The sequence below is a fragment of the Carassius gibelio genome, chromosome B18 (assembly GCF_023724105.1).
Source record: "Carassius gibelio isolate Cgi1373 ecotype wild population from Czech Republic chromosome B18, carGib1.2-hapl.c, whole genome shotgun sequence".
Classification (NCBI taxonomy): Eukaryota; Metazoa; Chordata; class Actinopteri; order Cypriniformes; family Cyprinidae; genus Carassius; species Carassius gibelio.
Genome location: NC_068413.1, coordinates 16,309,271 through 16,334,295, shown reverse-complemented (window position 1 = coordinate 16,334,295; position 25,025 = coordinate 16,309,271). Strand labels below are relative to the sequence as shown.

The 25,025-nt window shown below is 42.4% G+C and overlaps 1 protein-coding gene across 5 annotated transcripts in view; it reads left to right on the top strand.

Annotated features, from left to right (window-relative positions):
* LOC127977511 (reelin) overlaps positions 1 to 25,025 on the top strand; it is a 105,217-nt gene that overhangs the window by 63,682 nt on the left and 16,510 nt on the right. For 3 of the 5 annotated variants that reach the window (XM_052582397.1, XM_052582398.1, XM_052582395.1), the window contains exons 26-54: positions 828 to 999; positions 1,078 to 1,284; positions 1,608 to 1,843; positions 3,039 to 3,196; positions 3,553 to 3,766; positions 3,896 to 3,972; positions 4,857 to 5,015; positions 5,083 to 5,277; positions 6,222 to 6,495; positions 7,467 to 7,607; positions 7,687 to 7,864; positions 8,283 to 8,367; positions 8,469 to 8,651; positions 9,258 to 9,426; positions 9,514 to 9,616; positions 9,706 to 9,932; positions 10,010 to 10,233; positions 10,943 to 11,093; positions 11,181 to 11,439; positions 12,369 to 12,618; positions 12,693 to 12,861; positions 14,659 to 14,799; positions 14,874 to 15,051; positions 15,696 to 15,889; positions 16,480 to 16,730; positions 20,657 to 20,811; positions 20,940 to 21,154; positions 21,491 to 21,668; positions 23,548 to 23,723. In XM_052582397.1, coding sequence (XP_052438357.1) covers positions 828 to 999; positions 1,078 to 1,284; positions 1,608 to 1,843; positions 3,039 to 3,196; positions 3,553 to 3,766; positions 3,896 to 3,972; positions 4,857 to 5,015; positions 5,083 to 5,277; positions 6,222 to 6,495; positions 7,467 to 7,607; positions 7,687 to 7,864; positions 8,283 to 8,367; positions 8,469 to 8,651; positions 9,258 to 9,426; positions 9,514 to 9,616; positions 9,706 to 9,932; positions 10,010 to 10,233; positions 10,943 to 11,093; positions 11,181 to 11,439; positions 12,369 to 12,618; positions 12,693 to 12,861; positions 14,659 to 14,799; positions 14,874 to 15,051; positions 15,696 to 15,889; positions 16,480 to 16,730; positions 20,657 to 20,811; positions 20,940 to 21,154; positions 21,491 to 21,668; positions 23,548 to 23,723 — 5,319 coding nt within the window. Of the gene's footprint in view, positions 1 to 827; positions 1,000 to 1,077; positions 1,285 to 1,607; positions 1,844 to 3,038; positions 3,197 to 3,552; positions 3,767 to 3,895; positions 3,973 to 4,856; positions 5,016 to 5,082; positions 5,278 to 6,221; positions 6,496 to 7,466; positions 7,608 to 7,686; positions 7,865 to 8,282; positions 8,368 to 8,468; positions 8,652 to 9,257; positions 9,427 to 9,513; positions 9,617 to 9,705; positions 9,933 to 10,009; positions 10,234 to 10,942; positions 11,094 to 11,180; positions 11,440 to 12,368; positions 12,619 to 12,692; positions 12,862 to 14,658; positions 14,800 to 14,873; positions 15,052 to 15,695; positions 15,890 to 16,479; positions 16,731 to 20,656; positions 20,812 to 20,939; positions 21,155 to 21,490; positions 21,669 to 23,544; positions 23,724 to 25,025 lie in introns of all 5 variants that reach the window. The other 2 variants (XM_052582396.1, XM_052582394.1) reach the window with 1 other exon arrangement.

Below are 25,025 nucleotides of genomic sequence, written 5' to 3'. Positions count from 1 at the left end.
ACACAGAGCAACTCAATAATGCTCTGTTTGTTTAAGATTTGTACTTTAAAAATGAGAATGTAATACAGCCATACAAATCTTTCTCTGTTTTTTTTTTTTTTTTTTTTTTTTTTTTGCTTGGAGTTGTTTGAAAGATAATGAGCAGGCATTACGCAACACCCAACCCCAGCTCTTTAATGTAACACAACTGGCAAAAGAAAAGGGCTATTTAAACTATAAGGATACACCCATGCAGAACGAGTTCTGGTGTTTAAAACAAGTGTGATATTTAAGTGTGATATAGCCTTAAGATATTTTATCTAACCATCTGACCCTGGATCACTAAACCAGTCAGAAGGGTCAAAACTGAGATTTTTACATCATCTAAGCTGATTAAATCATCTCTCCAGTGATGTGTGGTCTGTTCGGAGGACAATATTTGTCTGAGATACAACTATCTGAAAATCTGGAATCTGAGGGAGCAAAAAAATCTAAATATTGAGAAAATCATCTTTAAAGTTGTTCAAATGAAGTTCTTAGCAATGCATAATACTAATCAAACATTACATTTTGATGTATTTACAGTAGGAAATTTACAAAATGTCTTCATAAAACATGATCTTTACTTAATATCCTAAAGATTTTTGCCATAAAAGAGAAATTTATAATTGTGACTCATACGGTGTATTGTTGTGTATTGCTTCAAATATACGTCTGTGACACTGATGACTGCTTCTGTGCTCCATGATCACATATTTCTGTGAGTGTCTCGTCCACCGTGCTGTGTATTTAGCATCTTTATGTCAATGTATTGAGTGTTTGTGACTGGATGGTGTTGTTTGGCTCAGGTTTGTTCATTATGAACTCCCTCTGGCCTCTAAAACGCCCTGCACACGTTTCCGCTGGTGGCAGCCGCTGCACTCGGGCGAGGGCTACGATCAGTGGGCCATCGATGACGTGATCATCCTGTCTGAGCGAGAGAAGCATGTCATCCCCATGGCTGATCCTACACTGCCTCAGGTGAGACGGACACCAGGGGATTCTGCTGCAGCGCTCCTGAAGATACGACAGAGCTCTGATTCTCCTGTGCTTCTGCAGAACTTCTACGAGAAACCGGCTTTCGATCATCCGCTCAACCAGATGAGTGTGTGGCTGATGCTGGGAAATGAAGGAATGGACAAGGACCGTAACGGGAGTTTCTGTGCTCCCACTCCCTCTGCACTAGTGTTCGGCCGGTCGGATGGGGACCGGATGGCAGTGACTCGAGACCTGGCGCTCCGACCCGGATACACACTGCAGTTCAAGGTACTGGTGTAAGCTGTCCACTGATTGTGTGTGTGAGTGTGTGTGTGTGTGTGTGTGCAGTCACTTTATTGTATGTGCACTTTAGATTTTGTTGTCACCTTCAAGTAAATCTTCAGGAACACATTTTTGTTCAAAGGACCCTGAACTTTGCCTTTCGTTTGGTGTGTAGATTTTTCCCCTTTCCTTTTTGTATGTTTCTCTATTCACTGAATCTATGCACCCAATTATAAACATTCTTTTTATTTTACTTGATGAGCACATCATTTTTCTTCATATTTCTACAGTGTAGACTGTGCAGTAACGTTGTGCTGTTTCTCCTTCAGCTGAACATCGGCTGTGAGTCTGTCTTCAGTGCGTCGGCACCCGTGTTGCTACAGTACTCTCATGACGCGGGCCGCACATGGGCTCTGGTGCAGGAGGGCTGTTACCCAGCATCCCCTGGGGCCACGAGCTGCGAGGGCAGCGGACGTGAACTCAGAGAGCCCACTGTGTACCACACGGGAGACTACGAGCGCTGGACCAGAGTCACGGTCGTATTGTCACGGGCTGTGGCCGCCAGGTAACTGGACCCCAGGACTGTTTTTATAAGATTTTTGAAATCTTTAAGGCATTTCTTTATGCCGGAGGTAAATATCCCTTGTTTTTTTTTTTTTTTTTTTTTTGTATTTTGTTAACACTATACAATACGGTGGCACTAATACTCATTAATTCATGATTAACTAATGCACAGATAATTCTGAATTAGTGTGTAACTTGTTAATGCGTTTATTAATAATTACTGCATCAGCAACAGATGATATTCGGTTGCACTTTATTTTACAGTCCGTGTACTTACATGTAGTTATAGTGTACTTACAGTGTATTTATCTAAGAAAGTTCTGGTAATACAAGGTAACTTCATGGGGTAGGGTTAGGTTTAGGGGTAGGTTCAGGGTTAGTAACTAGTTATTACATAGTTATTTTAATTACTATAATACGTACACAGTATGTACATGAGGAACAGGACTGTAAAATAAAGTGCTACCGAAAATTCTATATGATTCATAGATTAAGTAATCAATAAATTATTATTAGTTAAATGTGTCACAATGTGTTAATTCCCTTTATAACATTATACTAACCAATAGTGTCATTTCATAAGTAAATTACCACAGAGGGTTAAAGTCATGCATTTACACTTCCAGATGTCTGCTTTAATTAATCATTAGCTAATGATTTGCAAAGATATCATCATCTTATGACTTTCCTTGTTGAGGCACATGACTAATTCAAAATCCATAATCACAATGACATATTCCTTCATTAGTTAAGAGTTGTGTGGCTTGACAAGTAAAGTCATAACATGATGATATTTTTGCAAATCATTAGCCAATGATTAATTAAAGCAGACATCTGGAAGTTTCACTGTGCTAAGTAACATTTTAAATCAAATCATTAATTAATATAATATGTTATTAGGGAACTAATACGTGATGACAAATTTAACTAATGGCAATTTATTTATTATTTTATGAATGATATAGGATGTTCGTTGGTTTTCTGATGTAGGAATTGTTCATAAATGGGTTATTTCTTCGTAAGTTGCACATTAACTTGTGATTATCTGTGCATTATTTAAACATGAACTAATGCACATTTGTGCCACTATTGTAAGTTTTACCCTTTTTTGTCAAGGTAATAATTATAATTCTGATTCTAGCCTCAGTTTCGGTGAGCTCATGTGTGTGATCTCTATGTTCCCGTGTCATTTTCAGTAAGACACGCTTCCGCTGGTTCCAGGAGAGCAGTGTGTTTCGGGACGCCCCTGCGTTTGCGCTGGATGGCGTCTACATCTCTGAGCCCTGTCCCAATCACTGCGGCGGTCAGGGAGACTGTATCTCAGGCGTCTGCTTCTGTGATATGGGATACACAGGTAACACTCACCTGCTGAATGTGGTGAGACACCACCAGTGTTGGGAAAAGTTACTTAATAATTCATTACAATATTGCGTTACCCCCTAAAAAACTAACCATTTACATTAGTTACTTCTTTATAAAAAACACACATTTTGTTAACTTACTTATGAGTTACTTTTAAATCTGGGCAGGGCTTACTTGTTTGTTTTAATATGAAAAGTTCTTCTTTTGGCAAATGTAAAAGCCCTTTAAGTGAAATGAATACACCTTGGGCTGAAGGAAATGTGAATTCAGAGGCTCCAGCTCAAACAATATGTTATAGATGTTTTCATGTTGATTAATGTTTGTTAATGTTTGTGTTTGCGGGGTCAGTGGAGATGGATCGGTCCAGCTGTGTCCCGTCTGCTCCGAGTCCCACTGAACTGGTGGAGGATTTCGAGGGGAAGCTGAGCCCGCTGTGGCAGAGCTTGAGCGGAGGACAGATCGGAGACGGCTGTGGGAGCATCAGCGAAGGAAACGCTCTGTACTTCAGCAGCCTGGGCAGACGAGAGGCTCGCACCACGCCGCTGGACACCACCCACACCCGGTCAGTGCCTCCACACTGCTGGAGCTTCACCTGACACCACCCGTGTGTTCCACATTCACTGCTTGTGTTTGTTCTCTCCCTAACTCGTGTGGAACCCTCTCTCGTCCTGGGTTGTCTCCTTCTGTACAGTCTGGTTCAGTTCTACATCCGTATCGGAGGGAAAAACATGGGCTCCACCTGCACTCGCCCGCGCTCCCGAAACGAAGGTGAATGTTCTGGAGTTTAGTTCAAATCTACTGTAAAATTTACGGTACAAAACTGGCAGCCAGATTTTTACCGTAAAAAATAAGGTACCGACATTTTAGGTTTTATTGATTTAACTTAAATTAACATTTAAATAGCATAATTTAATTTACTGATATAATGTTAATATACTGTACTAACCTATTACAGTACTGAAATCTGTTTATACATTTATAGTACACTGATAACAGCTAAAAGCAGATAGATGTGAGAAAGTCACATGATGAATCAAACCCATAAGACCTTCGTTTATCTTCAGAATACAAATTAAGATAGTTTTGATGAAATCTGAGAGCTCCCTGTCCCGGTTATAGATATACACTTTTCTTACCCTAACCCTAACCCTGACAGATTTTAGATTTTGGGGTGAACTATTCCTTTAACACACATGATACTGAAGTAATGCACCAGACATTCATTTAACAACATTAGATCTTACACTCAATCCTACTGAACATAACTGGTGAGAACTAACTTAGAAGAAACATAACTGTTTAAATAAAATTAAAAATCATCTAATGTAACACTGGGAATTCTGGGAATGTCCATTTATGTTTTTTTCACTGTACATATTAAGGGAACTTATTGTTAACCAATTAATAGGTTTTTAATGTAACATATTTATAGTCTATATTTGCTGTTAAAATCACATAAAATCACATGTTTTTTTACAGTGTAGGCCAAATGGACTGGACTGGAATATTCTGATCCTTTTTATGTAATTTGGTATCTATGTAAATCAGCTTGAGCAGCTGGATGAGCCGATCATGTCCCAAAGATACAGCAGTTTGTGCCTTTTTATGATTTACTCAGTAATTTCTGATAATTCCTCTCTTATGTTGGACAGGTGTGATTGTCCAGTTTTCAGTAAACAATGGTGTTGAGTGGCGTCTCCTCCGAGAGCTGGACTTTGGCTGGTTCCTGGAGCCTCAGGTGGTGACGATCGAGCTCCCGTCCGCAGCTAAGACGCCGCACACCGTGTTCCGCTGGTGGCAGCCGCAGCAGGGTGAGGACACACCTCATGTGATGAACTACTGAAGGTGCCGGGATCCTCATGGCCTCCTCTTTCTCAGGTAAACACTCGGCTCAGTGGGGTCTGGATGATGTTCTGATCGGAATGAACGACAGCAGTAGGAGTGGGTTCTTCGACACGTTTGATGGCACGTCTCCATTGAGACACAACTGGTATCGAGTCGTAGGTGGAGAGGTGACAGCGGACTGTCTGAGCTCAGACTCAGTGTTGAACTTCAACTCCGACGTCACGGACAGTGAGTTAATCACCAACACACCCATAACCTCATGCTCATCACAGACCTTTATATGTGCATCTCACTTTCATATGTGTTTACTCGTCTGCAACACGATGCTACAACATTTAATGATGTGTGTGATGTCAAAGGCTCCTTTGAACATGTTTATCAGATGCGTGTATTTAAATTCAGAATTTAGACAGTTTGTGTTTGCCTAGAGGTGTGGCCAAAAATGATCTGAACACTAGTATTATCAGCAGCTAAAAATAGTTTTGAGTTATTTCTATCTTTTGATGTAGTGTGTCAGTAGGAAATATCAGTTTACATTTCCAAACATTGATTTGCCCATTAATTGTAATAATGCAGTGAGATGTGTGTGCTGCACACAGAGATGTGATCTGATCATCATCAGCCTGTCTGGAGTCACATGAAGAAACAGAACAGAGACAGACTCAATCCAGAAGAACTGTGTCTCCCAGACGCTTCAAGAAACCTCCTGCAAAGATACAGTGCTGTGAAAAGTGTTGTTAAATATGAATGCTGTCAAACATAATATCATAAACAGATTTTCTTTATTAATTGACTTCTATTAACTAAATTAAATCAACCTTTGGTGTGAGCGTTTAAAGCAGCTTTTGCTCTCTGTGCACTTCTCAGGAGAAACTTACCGAATTACAGCTTTAAAATAAGTTAATTTATTACCTTTAACTGATTATTTCTATTAACTGATATTTGCTGGTGACACACTACAACAAAAGATAGAAAAAACTTACTCTAAACCTTTTTTAGCTGCTGATAATACTAGTGTTTTGATCATTCTGGCCACCACTGTTATACCATCTTTAAAGCATTTCTATAAAAGTGACGTGACTTTACTCTAGATTCACCCCTTCAGGACTGGATGAATCAGACTCTGATCTGAACGCAGCTGTGTTTGAGTTGACTGAATGCTCTCTCTCTAGAGAGACCGCGTTACGCTGAGAGCTGGGACTTCGAGGTGTCTGGATCTTCGTTCCTGCAGTTTGATCTGAGCATGGGCTGCAGTAAGGCTGCGTCTCCGGCCCACGGCGTCCATCTGGAGTTCTCCACAGACTGCGGGAGACACTGGACACTCGTCACGCCCGAGTGTGTTCCTCCGGCCATCGGCTGCTCTGGATACACACAGCGGTCTGTGTTCAGTGCGCCACAGTTCCTGCAGTGGAGGAGAGTCACCATCTACCTGCCCAGCGCTGCCATGTACGACCCGCTCTGACTCTCTTCACAGATGATGTGTCTCAGATCATTTACTAAATGGCAAATCAGGCTAATTTAATAAACTGCCTAAACTTTGGGCATTAAATTAATTCTCAAATACCAGTAATTTGATGAGCGCAAACATTTGTAAAACACGTTGCATGATTTATAGAATATTCTACTCCAATAAATGTTGCATCTAAAAGAGAAACTCCTACAAATGCATATTTAATAAGGTCAGGTGCAAAAAATAACTGACCACACTGTTTCAGCGCTTATTCTTCACTGTGTATCATTAGTAAATCTGATAGTGCTGTTTTAATGTCAAGAGACGGTTTGTGCTGATGCTAGTTGTTAGTCAATCTGTCCCTTACCGTTTGTACAGTGATGCGGTACTTTGTTATGTACCATGATATTTTACATATGCCTTGGTACATGTTCAGCGATAAGCAGTGTGTCTACTAACATCACATGCACAAAGTGGGTAAAGATGAAGTGAAGACATAATTAGCAGTAATTCTCTCCTCCCATAATTACTGCGTCTGAAAAGGAAAGTCCTGTAAATGAAAGTTCAATAAGATCAGCTGCAAAAGTAACTGTGTCCACAGCTTTTCATGGCCAGTGTTTCACTGCGTGTTTTTAGTTAATCCTGATATTAATTCACCATGGGTTTCATCAAGAATGTTCTATGGTTTTTAAGTGAAATAAGGTGTATGGAAAACATAACTTGATAAGACTTTGTTGTAAACATAAATTGCACACACTCACACTCCCAACATATTAAAGACACATGTTTTTGACTGCTTCAAAATGAGTGTTTTCAGTTTACATTGTAGAGTAAAACATGTAAGTATCATGGTGTTATGTTTACCACAGACCTTGTTTTAGTCCCAGTGTAAAACCTCACAGCACAATCTCAGCTGCTGTCTGTTTAATGTAAGCTGCATGTTTGAATGTTGTTCCCAATCCTGTAGTTCTCCCAGAACACGGTTCCGCTGGTTCCAGCCTCACTTGGCTCCTGGAGCTGATGGCTGGGCGCTGGACAATGTGCTGCTGACGCCCGGCTGCCCGTGGATGTGCTCCGGACACGGACTGTGTGACAACGGACACTGTGTGTGAGTGTGGACTCCAGCTTCATATTCCTCACATGCTCCTCAGAGATCCTGCAGTCACGCTGGTGTTTCTCTCGCTCAGCTGTGACGAGGGCTTCGGCGGGGCGCACTGTGTGCCTCTAGTCGCTTTGCCCTCCGTTCTGAAGGAGGATTTCAATGAGAACCTGAGGGCTGATGTGTGGCCGGAGGTGTACGGGGCAGAGAGAGGCACGCTGAGCGGAGAGCCTCTGAAATCAGGAACAGCCCTCATCTTCAAAGGAGTGAGTATTGCAGTCAAACAGCACTGATCTTCCAGCCTTGTGCATCGGATCCTCCATCATCACAGATCGAAAGAAACACTTGTTCCCAGCATTTCACACTGGCTAAATTAAACAGATTTTAAAATTGGAATATTGAGTAAAACATTTGAGAATAAAGCAGTGTTTATATCCAATGAGTCAAAGAGAACAAACTCGTCACTCCTTTATGTTTAAATTCAGTTTGCGAGTGTATTTCATCTTATTCTACTAAACCTGACCTAACAGTCTGATAATACTCTAAAGAGTTGCAGAGTTATAGTTATTAGAATGTCTAAAGTGTTAACATTTCATCTAATTACATGTTGATTTTGCAAGTATGACTACATAATAAACAGCATGAGTTAATGAAGAGAGCTGAGGTTTCTCTGTGTTCCTGCAGGAGGGACTGAGGATGCTGGTCTCAGCAGATCTAGACTGCACAAACTCCATCTACATCCAGTTCTCATTCAAGTTCATAACGAAGGGTGAGTCTGGCATGGAGCATGCTTAATCTCCAGTGTTTCTGCTTGTCTTCTGTCAGCTGAAGGGAAAGGTTGTTAACAGTATTTCTGTGTTTTACCTGCAGGCGTACCAGAGCGCTCTCACTCCGTGCTGCTGCAGTATTCAGTGAATGGAGGGATCAGCTGGCTGCTTATAGACGAGTTTTACTTCCCCACTTCAACAGACACGCTGTTTGTTCACATGTCTTTGCCTCCGAGCGCACAGACCAATGCTACGCGCTTCAGACTGTGGCAGCCGTACAACAGTGGTAAGACAAGATACTCACGCACACCTCGCTCAGTCACAGAGACATCACCAGTGGAACGAGAAGAGTTAAAGTCAGAAACACACTGTAAAAGGATAATTGGGTCTGTGAGAATAATTTTAATGCGTAAAGGCTGGAGTAAACAGATTTACAGACTGGAGGAGTCAATGCTAGCAGCTGATAATCCCAGTCTGCAGATTTGAGTTGACAGATTTCATAGAAGTTTGTGTAGTGTGTCACAGACTCTGATTCTTTGAGCTTCAGTCTCTGTTTCCATCCGGTTGGAAATCAAACGTTTTATTTTTTGAGCTGATTTTAGAAGGCATATTATTTTAATGTTTTGCATGCATCTTTGCAATTAGGCACATGAGTCTGGTACTTTATGATGCTCAGTTTCCTCTTGACTGTTTACGTTAAGTCAGCAAGTGTTTTAAAAGTCATGTGTATGTTTTTTGCATTTGATTCCAAAGCCTGATGTCACATCAATACCTCAAACATGGGCAAGCTCACGATGCTCTGGTTCTGACCAGTGTCTAACAGAGCATGTAGAAGCCAAGGTCCTTTTGTCCTTGCTATAATCGTTACACTTGTCATTCTTCAAACCCTCAGGGAAGAAGGAAGAGGTGTGGGTGATTGATGACCTGATCATAGATGGCAACACCATCAATAGCTTGCCGGTTATATTAGACAGTTTTGAGGGAGGTCCTCAGGAGGGGAACTGGTTGTTTTATCCCGGAGGAAACACTGGATTCTACTGCCCCTATCAGAGGACAGGACTGTGAGTATCTGCAGTGTTCACATCACAACATGATGCTGGTGTTTTGTGAGAGAGCGATGTCTTGTCTCAGTCTCACTGTGTTTGCAGCGAGGAGGACTCAGCCGTGGTGTTCGTGTCCAGTGAGCTGGGTGAGCACTCCATCACCACAAGAGATATCGATGTCAACGAGAACACCGTCATCCAGTTCGAGGTAGGGCTTTCAAACATAGATGCTGACATCTTCCTAACTGTAGGTTGTAGTAAGGAACGTCATTGGCTACTGTGTGATTCCTGTTCTAGATTAATGTGGGCTGCACAGCTGAAAGCTCTTCCTTGAACCCTGTGCGTCTGGAGTTTTCTCGAGATTTCGGATCCACGTGGCATCTGCTGGTTCCTCTGTGTGCCGGAGGGCCCCGACTCAGCTCTCTGTGCTCGACTGAGCTCCACCCGGCCAGCATCTACTATCCCGGCACCACACAGGGCTGGAGGAGAGAAATGGTCCACTTCGGCAAGCTGCGGTTGTGCGGGTCAGCGAGAGCTGCTTCTGTGTTTTTACGCTTCACTGTTGTGTGTTGGGTGTGTGACGGTGTTTCTGTGCTTCCAGCTCCGTGCGGTTCCGCTGGTATCAGGGGTTTTATTCAGGCGGCGCGGCTCCACCCACATGGGCCCTGGACAGCGTTTACATCGGCCCTCAGTGCCAGAACATGTGTAATGGGCACGGCGTGTGTGAGCGCGGCACTCACTGCAGCTGTGATCCGGGTTACTCTGGTCCCGACTGCTCTGTTCCAGATGTGCCAAACCCAGATTTCCTGAAGGAGGATTTCGAAGGTACAGGTGTTTGACAGTATGTTGTTATCTGACATGATATTTCATAATATTTCAAACAATCATGTGGCTGCAAATAGTGTTTGGAAAGTCACACTGAAAATGTGTGCTCTAGTAAAAAAAGTAATATATATATAAAATACATTTCAAAGTAACTATAGTTCAAATCTGCTAATATATCTACTGACATATCATTTGAGACTCACTGATATAAATATTATAATTAAACTTTATTTAGACTACTACTTGTGCACAATGCACATTTCTTAATATTAAGCATATAATGTGTTTTATTGTCAGTATTGATGAGGATGAGGGAAATGATGTGAGTGGTGCTCATTGGTTTTGAACCTGAGTCTTAAACAGAGAAAATTAATAACACCTGAATTCCAAGAATTTTACCATAAGAAACTACTCTGACACATGAAGCAACAGGACATTAAGTTGATATTTTCTCATAGCCCTGCTCTCATGAAAGCCTGCTAGTTAAATACATATCACACACGCCATTGTGCAGTATACTTTCTACTGCTTATTTACCTGTTTTTGCCACTATGTCGAGTTGATTGTTGTGTGTAACTCTTTATTCTGTGTTTTGTATTCCCGTACAGTACAGTAAACTGGAAGTATCTTCCCAGTGATTGACTGGAGCAGATTCATTGGGATTTATCTGTGTATAATAACTGTCCATTTTACTGATTGTGTCACACAGGTGGGGTTTTGGAGTCTCAACATTTCAAGTTGATGAGTGGAGGAAAGCCTTCCAGAAAGTGTGGCATCACCACCAGCGGGAATCACCTGTTCTTCAGTGAGGACGGTTTGCGAATGCTGGAGACATTAGATCTGGACCTGTCTAACGCTAGGTATTCCACAAACTCACCAGATATTTCACCGTGGAAATGTCCTTCACACCATTAGAAATGTTGGAGATGTGTTTGTGTCCTGATCAGGTTTATCCAGTTCTTCCTGAGACTGGGCTGTGGTAAAGCGGCTCCGGACCCACGCTCCCAGCCGGTGCTCCTGCAGTTCTCCGTGGATGGAGGTCTGAACTGGGCTCTCCTGCAGGAGTTCCTCTACAGTAACAGCAGTAACACAGCTCACCTGGTGGCCCTGGAGATCCCTCTCCGAGCTCGAACCTCAGCCACACGCCTGCGCTGGTGGCAGCCATCTGAGAACGGACACTTCCACAGCCCCTGGGTTATTGATAAAGTAAAGAGCTGCTACACCAGGACACGCGTGACAGTACTGCAATACACTCATTAACACTGGATTAAATACCAGATCAACAATTCAATTCAATTTAAAACCATTAAGCAATTTTTCCCTTTTTACTGCATTGTTAAAGCTGTTATATAAGTTGATATTTGAACTCCTCTGAAACTCAGAGTTCATTATTTGATCATTTTCATTTGGATAGTTTACTAGTTTAGAAGTACATGTCTAACTCTCATTAGAGTATTAGTAGACAGTTAGGTTAGGGTTAGTAGAATAAGTTGACATGTTCTTGCAAAGTTACTTATAGGTAGCAGAATGTCTAAATTGGACAATCATAATTAAGTGTTAACAGTTATTTTTAATTGTGTTTACATCACAAAATGATAATCTAGCAATGATGACTGGGTATGGTAAGTACATACTAGCTTCATGCCGTACATACAGGACATGAATGCCACAGGCTTTGGACTGTTTGAGTCAGTCCAGTCTTCATTCGTCCATGTGTGTTTAAGATCAGAACTGACAGTTTCAGGACTGTTTCTGCTGGAATAGATTATCTTGCAGAATCTTTTGCACATCTCACTAACCTTGTTTACATTTGGCATTAAGATGAGTTTCTAGAGGTCCAATCATAAGTGGTCAGCCAAGATGCTTTACATTTCGCCCTAGTTTTAACATGCATTTCAAACATGCATTGATTGTATAGAGAAATGGTGTCAACAGTTCTATAACCTACTTAGGCTAACAATGCTTTTGGGAAACTCAGGCCAGGCATCTGAATGGTTTTGCAAGGCATTGTTTATACAACCAGTAAACGTACATTTTGGCTGTTGTGCTGGTTTTGGATCTGGATGTAGAGTGGATGTGCTCACTCCGTTGCCCTGCTGTGATCTGTGTGTGTGTGTGTGTGTGTGTGTGTGCAGTTGGTTGTGGGTGGCAGTGCCAGCGGTTGGGGGCCACTGGAGGATGACTTCTCCTCCACAGATGGACGCTCTTGGCTGCTGCACCCTGGTGGCACGCGGATGCCGGTGTGCGGCTCTGATGGAGAAGCTTTTGCCTTCATCGAGAAGTCAAACACTCGCTACGGCATCACCACTGACATCAGTCTGGGCCCAGATGCATTCATCCAGTTTGATTTCTCTGCCTCCTGCTCCGTCACCTCCTCCTGCTACAGTACGTCTCCTGACATGAGCTTGCGCTTCTGTCTAAGCAGGGTTTTCCTCTGACCACTGTTCATGTGTCCGCAGCGGTGGAGCTGGAGTACTCTTTGGATCTGGGTCTCACGTGGCTGCCTCTGGTCAAGGATTGTTTAGCCACAAGTCCAGATTGTTCCTCATACACACTGCAGAGACTGCTGGTGTCAGATACTTACAACAAATGGGGCAGAGTTACATTACCCATACCACACTACGCCAGGTAAGCACCCACCCACACTATTGTCCTGTTCATTACTGTAAAGCTGCTTTGACAAAAAAATCGGTATGATGTAAGACTTTACACATACTTGTAAATCAAGTAAGGAATAATTGACGATAATGCATTAAATTATTGAAAATAATGCAGAGGTGGTAATGCTGTTACACCTCAGGTGTGCATTAGTTTTCAATAATTCAAAGGACTGGAGTCAATTATTCCACTCATACTACCGTACAACCCCACAACACATTAGCGAAGTCATGTCCTGATTGTTAGAGATTCAGACTTGTAGGTGGAGGAGTGAATATACAGCGCTCTCTCCCTCCTTCAGTAGCACGACTGAGCTGCCCTTGAGCAAGGCACCGAACCCCCAACTCCTCCCCGGGCGCCGCAGCATAAATGATGAACACTGCTCTCTGTGTGTGTGTGTTCACTGTGTGTGTGTGTATGTGTGTTCACTGCTGTGTGTGTGTGTGTTCACTGTGTGTGTGTGTGTGTTCACTGCTGTGTGTGTGTGTGTTCACTGCTCTGTGTGTGTGTGTTCACTGTGTGTGTGTGTGTGTGTTCACTGCTCTGTGTGTGTGTGTTCACTGTGTGTGTGTGTGTGTTCACTGTGTGTGTGTGTGTGTTCACTGTGTGTGTGTGTGTGTGTGTGTTCACTGCTGTGTGTGTGTGTGTTCACTGCTGTGTGTGTGTGTGTTCACTGCTCTGTGTGTGTGTGTGTGTTCACTGCTGTGTGTGTGTGTGTTCACTGTGTGTGTGTGTGTGTTCACTGTGTGTGTGTGTGTGTTCACTGTGTGTGTGTGTGTGTGTTCACTGCTGTGTGTGTGTGTGTTCACTGCTGTGTGTGTGTGTGTTCACTGTGTGTGTGTGTGTGTGTGTTCACTGCTGTGTGTGTGTGTGTTCACTGCTGTGTGTGTGTGTGTTCACTGCTCTGTGTGTGTGTGTGTGTGTGTTCACTGCTGTGTGTGTGTGTGTGTTCACTGCTCTGTGTGTGTGTTCACTGTGTGTGTGTGTGTTCACTGTGTGTGTGTGTGTTCACTGTGTGTGTGTGTGTTCACTGTGTGTGTGTGTGTGTTCACTGCTCTGTGTGTGTGTGTTCACTGTGTGTGTGTGTGTTCTCTGCTGTGTGTGTGCACTTCGGATGGGTTAAATGCAGAGTACGAATTCTGAGTATGGGTCACCACACTGGACTGTATGTCATGTCACGACATTGTGAAATTTTAGAGTTAGTATCATCTCTCTATGGTGTTCGCCAGCAGCGTTTCAACTAATAGCAAAACTGTAAGTTTATTTGCTTCAAGAAAAGCAACATTACTGACTCCATACTGTGCAATGTAATTTATCTTTTCAGTTGCAAACTGTATACTACTGAAAAACTCATTTACAGGGTAGGACTGACAACATGGTTTGTGTGCTTGCAGAGAGCGAGAGCAGGATAAAGAAAGTGTGCTTTGCATGGATAATAAAAGGTCATTTACTTGGGAAAACATGGAAACTGTCATTTTTAATCTTTTTTTTTTTTTTTTGGTCATATTTGTTTGCTGTGTTCAGTGTCTTTGGTTGTTTTTGTTGTTTTGCTATTGTAGGATGAAAATAACCTTTGAAATAACAGAGTTATATGGCGAAGGGATTTGGATGTGCAATGCGGTCAACAGGGAATTACTTCATAGCTGAAAATAACTTCACAATAGGATATCCATCAACCAGTCAGAATCAAGCATTCCCCAGCCCGTGGTGTTATGTCTTCCAAGGTTTGAAGGTATTTTGTTCTCCTTTTTTGTGTCAAATGTTCAGGTCCACAGCCACGCGCTTCCGCTGGTTCCAGCCGGCACCATTCGATAAGCAGCAGACGTGGGCTCTGGATAACCTGTACATCGGTGACGGCTGTCCTGAGATGTGCTCCGGTCACGGCCGCTGCAGACAGAGCTCCTGTGTGTAAGTCCCTCTCACGGTCACCAGGTAATGCCTGCTGTAAGTCTTTCCTGTTCCTCACGGCTCGTGTCTTTCAGATGTGACCCTGAGTGGGGTGGTGAGCTCTGTGACGAGCCGCTGGTCTCTCTGCCCACTCAGCTCAAGGACAGTTTCAGTCGAGCGCCGGCGCTCAATCACTGGCACCTGCTGACCGGAGCCAAGATCAGCAGCGTCTGTGGAGCCGTGGCCTCAGGATCAGCACTACACTTCAGCGGGGTAAAACTGTCCATCCTCCAGTCTCCGTTTCAGTTCCAGGAGCTTCTCACATTTACAGTGATGCACAGCCCTTAAATGACACTATTGCTGCATGAAATCATAATATCATGAAGGGCATTTACTAACAATAGACAAAAACTAAAAATCAAATATCCAAATTCATAAGTATTCCAGCCCTCAGAGTTAATACTGAGGATGACCTTTGGCAAAGAGCTTATTTTCTTGAATTTGTGTCCTAGGAGTCTTAGGTTTGCAGCTTGTTTTCCTTTAAGGCTTTTTTTATAGTTGGCCCATCTATTTTTCATTCTCTCTTTATGAGTTTTCCATCCCCGCTGTCTTTCACCATAGGGATGCTGTTCTCACTGAATGAGGCACAAAAGCTCAATTTTACTTTCATCAGACCGTGAAATCTCTCAACTGCCTCTAAGCAAACTCCATGTTTAATGTCATGAGATTATTCAGCCTATCTAGGAAAAATAATTTGTTAAAGCAAAATTTGTCTTTGCCTAGCTTTCTGTCCACCTACCTGTCTGTTGTAATAATGTTTCAGTATACGTGACAGTATTGTTACAGTTCTATTTGCATAAGCGATGGTAGTTTTGAATGAATGCGAGTGTCATTGCTGTTGTTTGTCCAATGGCCAGAGCTGCTCTCGTCAGCTGGTGACGGTGGATTTGAATCTGACCAGTGCTGAATTCATCCAGTTCTACTTCATGTACGGCTGTATGATCGCACCCAGCAACCGTAACCAGGGCGTTCTGCTGGAGTTCAGTGTGAACGCAGGAATCAGCTGGAATCTGCTGACCGAGATCTTCTACGATCATTACAGCAAGCCTGAGTGAGTCTTTCTGCTAGAAACTCTGATCTTCTTGATTTGAACCATTCCAGTAACCATTCTTACAAATCCCAGATCGACCTTGTGGTCCATCCACTTTATCCAGCTCTGCATGCGTACAGCGCATCTCTCTGCAGATATCAAGTAACTGGAACCTGTTGAAGAAACCAGCAATGTTCTGAGCAGGAGCTAGATGCTAAAGACAAGCACATGACCAGCTTAAACCAGCTCAAACCAGCTGCCATGCTTCTAATCATACCTAACCAGGATATGCTGGGGAGTCCTCTCACTCAATTAAACATAACCTGACATAATAAGGTCCCGAGACAACAATGCAGTGTAGTACTGCTTGACATACTAGTCCTTACTTACACTGTTCAATACACAGTGTTTCAAAATAGTGTAAAGTACACAGTTAGGGTTATGCTGAGTTTTATTCTGAGCACAGAGTAGCATGAGGGAAGGTCAGAACTTTTCTAGTATTTTCCGTGTTAGAACAGACGAGTTGCAATTATTATTATTTATTTTTTATGTAATGAATTAAAGGTCCTCTGTTTAAGTGTTCAGTGCATTATGAAGGTTTTCTGTTTCAGGTTTGTGAATGTTCTGCTGCCCGGTGCTGCGCGGTCCGTGGGCGTCCGGATCCGCTGGTGGCAGCCGCAGCATGACGGGGCCGATCGGAGCGACTGGGCTCTGGATAATGTGCTGATCTCTGGCTCAGATGCTCACGCTCAGATCTCAGACACGTTTGGAGGAGCAGCACTTCCCAGTCATGAGAGAGCGCCGGCTGACAGCACACACACACAACACAGCAGCTCATCCACCATCCACGAGGAGACTATTGGTACTAGATCACATCTACAGATACACACACACGCACGCGCGCACACACACACACACACACTTCAGCAGCTCAGTCTACTTCCAGGAGGATACCATCAGGACCAGAGATTTATAAACACACACCCATTTTTCTTTGACCTTGACTATTATTGGCACCTTTGATAAATATGAGCAAAGGTGCCTGTGACAATAAATCCACATTGTTTATCCTTTTAATCTTTCATTCAACAATTCACAAAATTATAATCTATCATTAAAGTAAAGCAATTGAAAGTGTGGAGAAAATCTCATGATTTAGGAAATGTTTATCTCCAATACATGTTGGCCACAATTATTGGCACCCCTAGAAATTCTTATGAGTAAATTATCTCTGGAGTATATTCCCATTCATATTTAAAAAAAATTAGCACACCTGGGTGACTAGGATAACTAAATTGTCCAGCCATTAATTCCTGTTCCACAGGATTATAAATATGAGGGACACAAAAGCCACATTTTCTTAATCATTAATCACAAGTAAGAATAAAACCAAATAATATAGTTCTGATGTGCAAATAAAGACTGTTGAGGTAATTACAGTAATCGAGCCTCATGAAATAAAAGCATGAATGACCATTTAAAAGTCCTTAAAAGAAAGAAATGGTTTCACTTTAGCTTAAACTTTGAGATGAAAAAAAAACTGGTTTTGATTACTGTTCTAATCTGTAGCACTATCAGTAAAGACCCCCAGATTTTTCACTACTGGTTCCACGCAGGAAGACAAAAGTGGACAAGATTTAAGCCGGGGAGGTAGCAACTTGTGATGATTCAAAAACTATCATCTCAGATTTGTCTTCATTAAGGTGAAGAAAATTTAGGGACAACCAGGTCTTTACATCAGCTAGACACGCCAGCAGAACATCCAAACCCTTGTTATTAGATTCCAGGGGCAGACAGATTTGGGCATCATCTGTGTAAAAATGGAAGGAGTGTGATGTTCGTGACCCAGTGAGACACAGGGAGAGATCCAAATGCAGGTATGTTTATTTAGGGTAATCCAAATCGTAGTCCAAACAAGCCAGGGTCAAAACCAGAAACAATCCAAACAAACAAACAAAGAAGGAACAGGAAAGAGAACAGGAACGGGGACAGGGACAGGAACTCAGAATGCGAGAAACTTGGGAGACGAGAAAACTGGATAACGAAAGGAAAGGACTCCATACAGACAACAGGAAAGGACTGGTAAATATAGGGAAGCAATGACAAATAAGTGAAAATTAAAAATTAAAAAATTAAATTTATGCATTTAGCAGACGCTTTTATCCAAAGCGACTTACAGTGCATTCATCAATTTTTACATATGAAGGCACCTGGTGCAATAAGCAGGAGTGTTATTACTGTGATTAAGGGACAAGGCTACAAATTAAGGGACAGAAGCCCACCAGGGCGGCACAGAAGACCACCACAATGGGATCAATGGGATCAGAATAGGCAAGTCTGAAACAGAGAACATGAACAAGTCAAGGGTAGCCTCCGTGGACATGACAGGATCCGTCGAGCGCTCAAAGTTCGGCTGAGAAGTGACAAGCTCTGGAAGTTCCGCAGAGGCGAGGAGAGACTTTGGTAGTTCAGCCGAGCAGAGAAGAGGCTCTAGTATTTCAGCAGAGACGTGGAGAGGCTCTGGTAATCCCATGGTGTTTATACTGGATTCCAGAAGATCAATGCTGACTTGACTCTGCTCATGAGGATTATTGGTAACATGCATTTGTTCATGAAGATCAATGGTGACTTGCATTTGTTCATGAATTTCATTGGTGACTTCCCCTTGTCCATGAATTTTACCGGGAACTTGACTCCAGAGTGTCAACGGTGACTAGCCCTGACTCTGGAGGGTCAACGGGAAACTGACTCGACTCTGGAGGGTCAACAGTAGCTGTCATCCTGTGCAGAGGTGCTGGACAATCAGCCATCTTGTGCCATGACTCTGAACCGGCGGCCATCTTGGGCCTTGGCGCTGGGCTGGCAGACTTTTTGTGCAGTGGCGCTGGGCTGGCAGCCATCCCACCGGAAGAGACAGGAGTGGCTGGGGCATCCCACGGAAGCCGATGCTGCAAGTAGCACACGAATTCCCAGAACCCAAATGTGTCCAACTGAACCATTTCTATTTGGGGAACCGGGTCATCCAGCCCGGTATTGAAATAGTCCTTAAGGGCCGCATCATTATATCCCAGACCATCTGCTAGGGTCCAGAACATTTGTGCCATGGCACCCACCTCATTGCCCTCTTGGCGGAGGGTGGTCAATTTGAAATATTTAGCCCTCCACTCCACCAAACTGGCTGGGGAGTACACATGGAAAGACATACCGCTGGATCTAAACGGATGGAGTCCTTCTGTGACGTTCATGACCCAGTGAGACACAGGGAGAGATCCAAATGCAGGTATGTTTATTTAGGGTAATCCAAATCGTCGTCAAAACCAGAAACAATCCAAACAAGCAAACAAACAAAGAAGGAACATGAAAGAGAACAGGAACTCGGAATGCGAGAAACTCGCGAGACGAGAAAACTGGTTAACGAAAGGAAAGGACTCCATACAGACAACAGGAAAGGACTGGTAAATATAGGGAGGCCAATGACAAATAAGTGAAGGCACCTGGTGCAATTAGCAGGAGTGCAATTACTGTGATTAAGGGACAAGGCTAGTGGGAATTGTAGTGCCTACGGTGCGGTGCCTAAGGGGAAGTGAGCCCACTAGTGGACACCCAGGGAAACTGTTAGAAATCTTCTGTTAGAAATCTTATAATGGGCCATGATTTGGTCTTCCATTAGGAAAATAATCCAAAACAAACATCAAAATCAACACAAAAATGGGTCTCTGAGCACAAAATGAAGCTTCTGCCATGACCGTCCCAGTCCTCTGACCTAAACCCTTTAGAAAATGAGAATGGTGTCAATGAGATTTTGTCCCCACTTTCTATTGTTTTACTTCAACGATAGGTGCAAATTTTGTGAATTTTTTTTTTTACGAAAGAAAAAAAGGATATACACATTTAGAATTATTGTCACGGCCGCCTTTGCTCATATTTATCAAGGGTGCCAATAATAGTGGAGGACACTGTAAACAGATGTTAATGAAATTGAAATACTAACACTGTTGGTGTTCATCTACTATTTCATTTTTTTAACTGGAGATTATATTTCAATGTAATTTGATAGATTATTTTGCCGAATGAATTTAGTGCCAAATCAGTGGAAATAGTTACAGTTTAGCCACATTCAGTCAAACCAAAAGTAGTATTTCTCGCATTGTATCACAGTTTATTCAAAACAAATTCAAACAATTACCAAACAATGCTTCATTTTGTTCAGTCTGTGAAGTAAAAAGGTCAAATTAGCAATTAAAGAACAACACTTAAGCAAAACGTGATCAGGTTAAACTATCTGAATCATTTTTTGATCCCAAATTTCATTGGAAATCCACTATATGAAGAATTTCAGGGTATAATATGTCACAGTTCACTTTATTTTGCTATCCTCACTTATATATATGAACTATAGTGTCCTGCACCGACTAGTAACAAAAAAAAATCTAAATTAATATCTGGTATCTGAATAATTTTTGGTTTGACTGTAGATGCTGTTTTGCTCACTGTGTGAAGAATTCTGAAAAATGTACCTAAACATTGAGAAATGGGTTTAAGCTGGAAAAAACAAAAAACATAAACAAAAAACTATTTGTACAATGCATGTTTTATTTTTATTATTATTATTATTATTAATATCAAGCCATCAAACTATTGTGTTGTATAAAATTTCTATGTGGGTATTTGTCTTCCTAAATTAGTTCTATATGTGCAGTGCAAACTTCTATCAGTCAGAGGCACAGGATCACTGTAACTGTAACTCATCCTTCTTTTCTATAGTCATCTGAATTTATTTAATTTCAGTGAGCGATCACTGGCTGTTTTCTGAAGACTGCTCCGTGAAGCGTTTCTGCAGCTCTCCAGACGGTGTCATGGTGTGTGGCAACACTGATGGACAGGAAGTTTATGCTGTTACACATGACATAGTTCCTGCCAAAGGCTGGGTCATGCAGTTCAAGGTACACTCTCACTGATGCATGTTTCGGGCAACACTCATTTGTTTAGGCATCGGTTTCTGTTTCGGGTTGTAGTCATAATTGTAATTATTTGTGCATGCTGATGGATAAATATGTGTTTTGTTTGTCAGATTGCGGTTGGCTGCAGTGTGCCAGAGAAGCCTGCAGAGAGACAGGTTCATGTTCAGTACTCTGTGAATTTCGGTGTGACCTGGAAGTACCTGGTGCCTCAGTGTTTACCTGCAGATCCTCGCTGTGCCGGACTGGTGTCACAGCCGTCTGTGTTCTTCCCAGCCGATGGCTGGAAGCGAGCGGTTTATCCTCTTCCTGACGGTCTCGCAGACACGTGAGAAATCACAGACAATGCTTTATACATGAAGCTGAAATCAGTTTTTTCCAGTGCTAGAGTCATTTCTCAATGAGAAACAAAAACTGTGTTTTCTCATATTTATCATGTCAGCAGAGAGATCTGCCGATTATCACCACATCAAAAATTTCAAATCCCAGAACTTGACCATTATGACTGGTTATTATTTGTAGTCCAGGGTCACATTTCAGTGAGTCAGTGTGTCTATTCTGCATTTTATTTACTATGAAAAGTCATTTTTGCTAGCACACAAGTAGGGGAGAGAGTTCTCTATTATCTTCAGGTGAGTGATGCAAATTCTGTTGTTGTTCACAGAACGGTGCGCTTCCGCTTCTATCAGAGGCACTCAGATACACAGTGGGCAGTGGAGAACTTCTACATCGGACCTGCTTGTGAAAACCACTGTGGAGGTCATGGAGACTGTCTGGACCAGCACTGCCTGTGTGACCCGGGCTTCACTGGGCCCAACTGCTACGCCAGCACCACGCTGAAGGTACACCGGAACCCAGATGTGTAGTGTTCTCAAAAGTTCAGACTGGGGTACTAAAGTCTTAAAAATGCTAAGATTTGAGCTGGATTGAGGTAATCAAAAATCTCTGATTACATGGTAGATTCTTAATCACCATGTATCACCAGGTTGGTGTTAGCACAGTGGATAAGACACATGCCTTTGGTGTGAGAGACCCGGGTTTGAATCCACTGTGAGACACCAATGTGTCCCTGAGCAAGACACTTAACCCCTAGTTGCTCCAGAGGCGTGTGACCTCTGACATATATAGCAATTGTAAGTCGCTTTGGATAAAAGCGTCAGATAAAAGTAATAAAAGTGCTTAAATCTGATCTATTCTATTGTTTTACATGTAAACATACTAATTGTAGCCAATCAAAGATGTACAAACCTGATTCCAAAAAAGTTGGGACACTGTAAAAATTGTAAGTAAAAAAGGAATGGAATAATTTACAAATCTCATAAACTTATATTTTATTCACAATAGAATATAGATAACACATCAAATGTTAAACGCAAGACATTTTGAAATATCGTGCCAAATATTGGCTCATTTTGGATTTCATGAGAACTACACATTCCAAAAAAGTTGTTCTTATTGGTAGCAATAAGAGGCCGGAAGAGTTAAATGTACAAATAAGGAACAGCTGGAGGACCTATTTGCAACTTATTAGGTCAATTGGGAACATGATTGGGTCTAAAAAGAGCCTCTCAGAGTGAAAGTGTCTCTCAGAAGTCAAGATGGGCAGAGGATCACCAATTCCCCCAATGCTGCAGCAAAAAAATAGTGGAGAAATATCAGAAAGGAGTTTGTAAGAGAAACATTGCAAAGAGTTTGAAGTTATCATCATCTACAGTGCATGATATTATCCAAAGATTCAGAGAATCTGGAACAATCTGTGTGTGTAAGGGTCAAGGCCGGAAAACCATACTGGATGCCTGTGATCTTTGGGCCCTTAGACGCTAAACTGGGACACCATGTCATCCGGACTAAAGAGGACAAGGACAACCCAAGTTGTTATCAGCGCTCAGTTCAGAAGTCTGCATCTCTGATGGTATGGGGTTGCATGAGTGCGTGTGGCATGGGCAGCTTACACATCTGGAAAGATGAGCACCATCAATGCTGAAAGGTATATCCAAGTTCTAGAACAACATATGCTCCCATCCAGACGTCGTCTCTTTCAGGGAAGACCTTGCATTTTCCAACATGACAATGTCAGACCATATACTGCATCAATTACAACATCATGGCTGCGTAGAAGAAGGATTTGGGTACTGAAATGGCCAGCCTGCAGTCCAGATCTTTCACCCATAGAAAACATTTGGTGCATCATAAAGAGGAACGTGACAAAGAAGACCTAAGACAGTTGAGCAACTAGAAGCCTGTATTAGACAAGAATGGGACAACATTCCTATTCCTAAACTTGAGCAACTTGTCTCCTCAGTCCCCAGACATTTGCAGACTGTTATAAAAAGACATGGCCTTGTCCCAACTTTTTTGTGATATGTTGATGTCATGAAATTTAAAATCAACTTTGCCTAATAATTATACATTTTCCCAGTTTAAACATTTAATATGTCCTCTATGTTGTATTCTGAATAAAATAATGAAATTTGAAACTTCCACATCATTGCATTCTGTTTTTATAAACAGTTTGTACAGTGTCCCAACTTTTTTAGAATCAGGTTGTATCTCTTGAGCGCGTGAACACAATGACCAGTCAGTGCTCAAATCTTAGCGGGAAATGGAAGTTTTTTTTAAAACTTCAGTACTGAATGGGATCGCAGTCTGTACTTTTGACAACACTACAAACAAGTGAATGCCAGCTTGGCAAACATCAGGCTTTCCTTGTGTCCCCAGCAGGCATCGCTGAAGGAGCGCTTTGACTGGGACGGGGCCCACGGGCCGCAGTGGCAGCTGCTGGAGGGTGGATATCCCTGCACTGACTGCAGGGTGCTGGTGGAGGGAACCGCTCTGTACTTCAATGGTGTAGAGGCCAGACAGGTGGTCACCAGTGATCTGGACCTGCGTGGGGCAAAGTAACTACACTGAGCAATTTCCTTTCTTAGTTCTGTTTCTAATAAAACCTTCACGGCCTTTAAACTGTGGTCACACTAGACTTACTAGACACTAGAGCATGCTGCAATGGTCATGATATGACATCTTTTAAAAAACTTTTTTTAAATTCAACATAAATTATAATACATCTAAAATGTAAAAATATACAATCTAGTACCCTTTCCTACAGTGCTGCAGTTTTAAATTTATGTTCTTTTAATTGAGTTACGAGGTCATGCATCGATCCACTGTTGGAAACACAGTGTCTCAAGCTTTTGAAGTTTGGAGTGCAACAAAATCCAAAACATTTCGCAAAGTGTGTTTCTGGTCTTATGCATTTGTATGTGTATGAATGGAAGTCAATGGAATGAGAATGCAGTGTGACCGCACCTTTATTCTGTAGGACTCTTAATGTAGCTGAGCACCTCAACTGATGTTATTGTTAGTCTGGGTAAAACAATGTTCCCAGAACACGTTTCAATGTTTTTTTTGGTTAGACAGGAACATGTTCTTTTGACAAATTATTTATTAAGTGCTGTATTAGGTAAGGATTTAACCAGAAGAAAGAGAATGTTGCATTTGTCAGGTACGGGTAAACAGGAGACAAGAGATCCAATCGCAGTGTGAGATTTATCGGGCAATCCAAAATCAAAGTTAAAACAAGCCAGGGTCATAACCAAACATAAGTCCAAACAGAAACAAACAAACAAACAAACAAACAGGATCAGGAACAGGAACTCGAAAACTAGGAACACTAGGAAACCAGGTGATGGAAAGTAAGGACTCCATGTCGATAAAAGGACTGGTTAATATAGGGAGGAAAATGACTAACAAGTGAAGACACCTGAGTGCAATTAACAGGAGTACAATTACTGTGATGAAGGGACAAGGCTAGTGGGAATTGTAGTGCCTACAGTGAGGTGCCTATGGGGAAGTGAGACCACTAGTGGACACCCAGGGAAACAGAGACCAGACAGCGTGGCATTACCCCCTCCTCCACCGAGCAGCTACCAGATGCTCCACCCTAACTCAAGAACAGACCAAGGAACACAGAGACCAGGAGGGATGTGGAGCGGCAGAGGACCAGGGGGAGGGACGGAGGGCCAGGTAATATAGGGAAACAGAGACAAGTTCAAAAAACAAAAACAAGGAGACCAGGAGGGAGGTGGACCGGTGGAGGACCGGGGGAGGGACGCAGGGCCTGGTAATAGAGGGTAACAGAGACAGGAAGTGCCAAAACACAAAAACAACAACAACAACAACAACAAAACACAAGTCCAGGG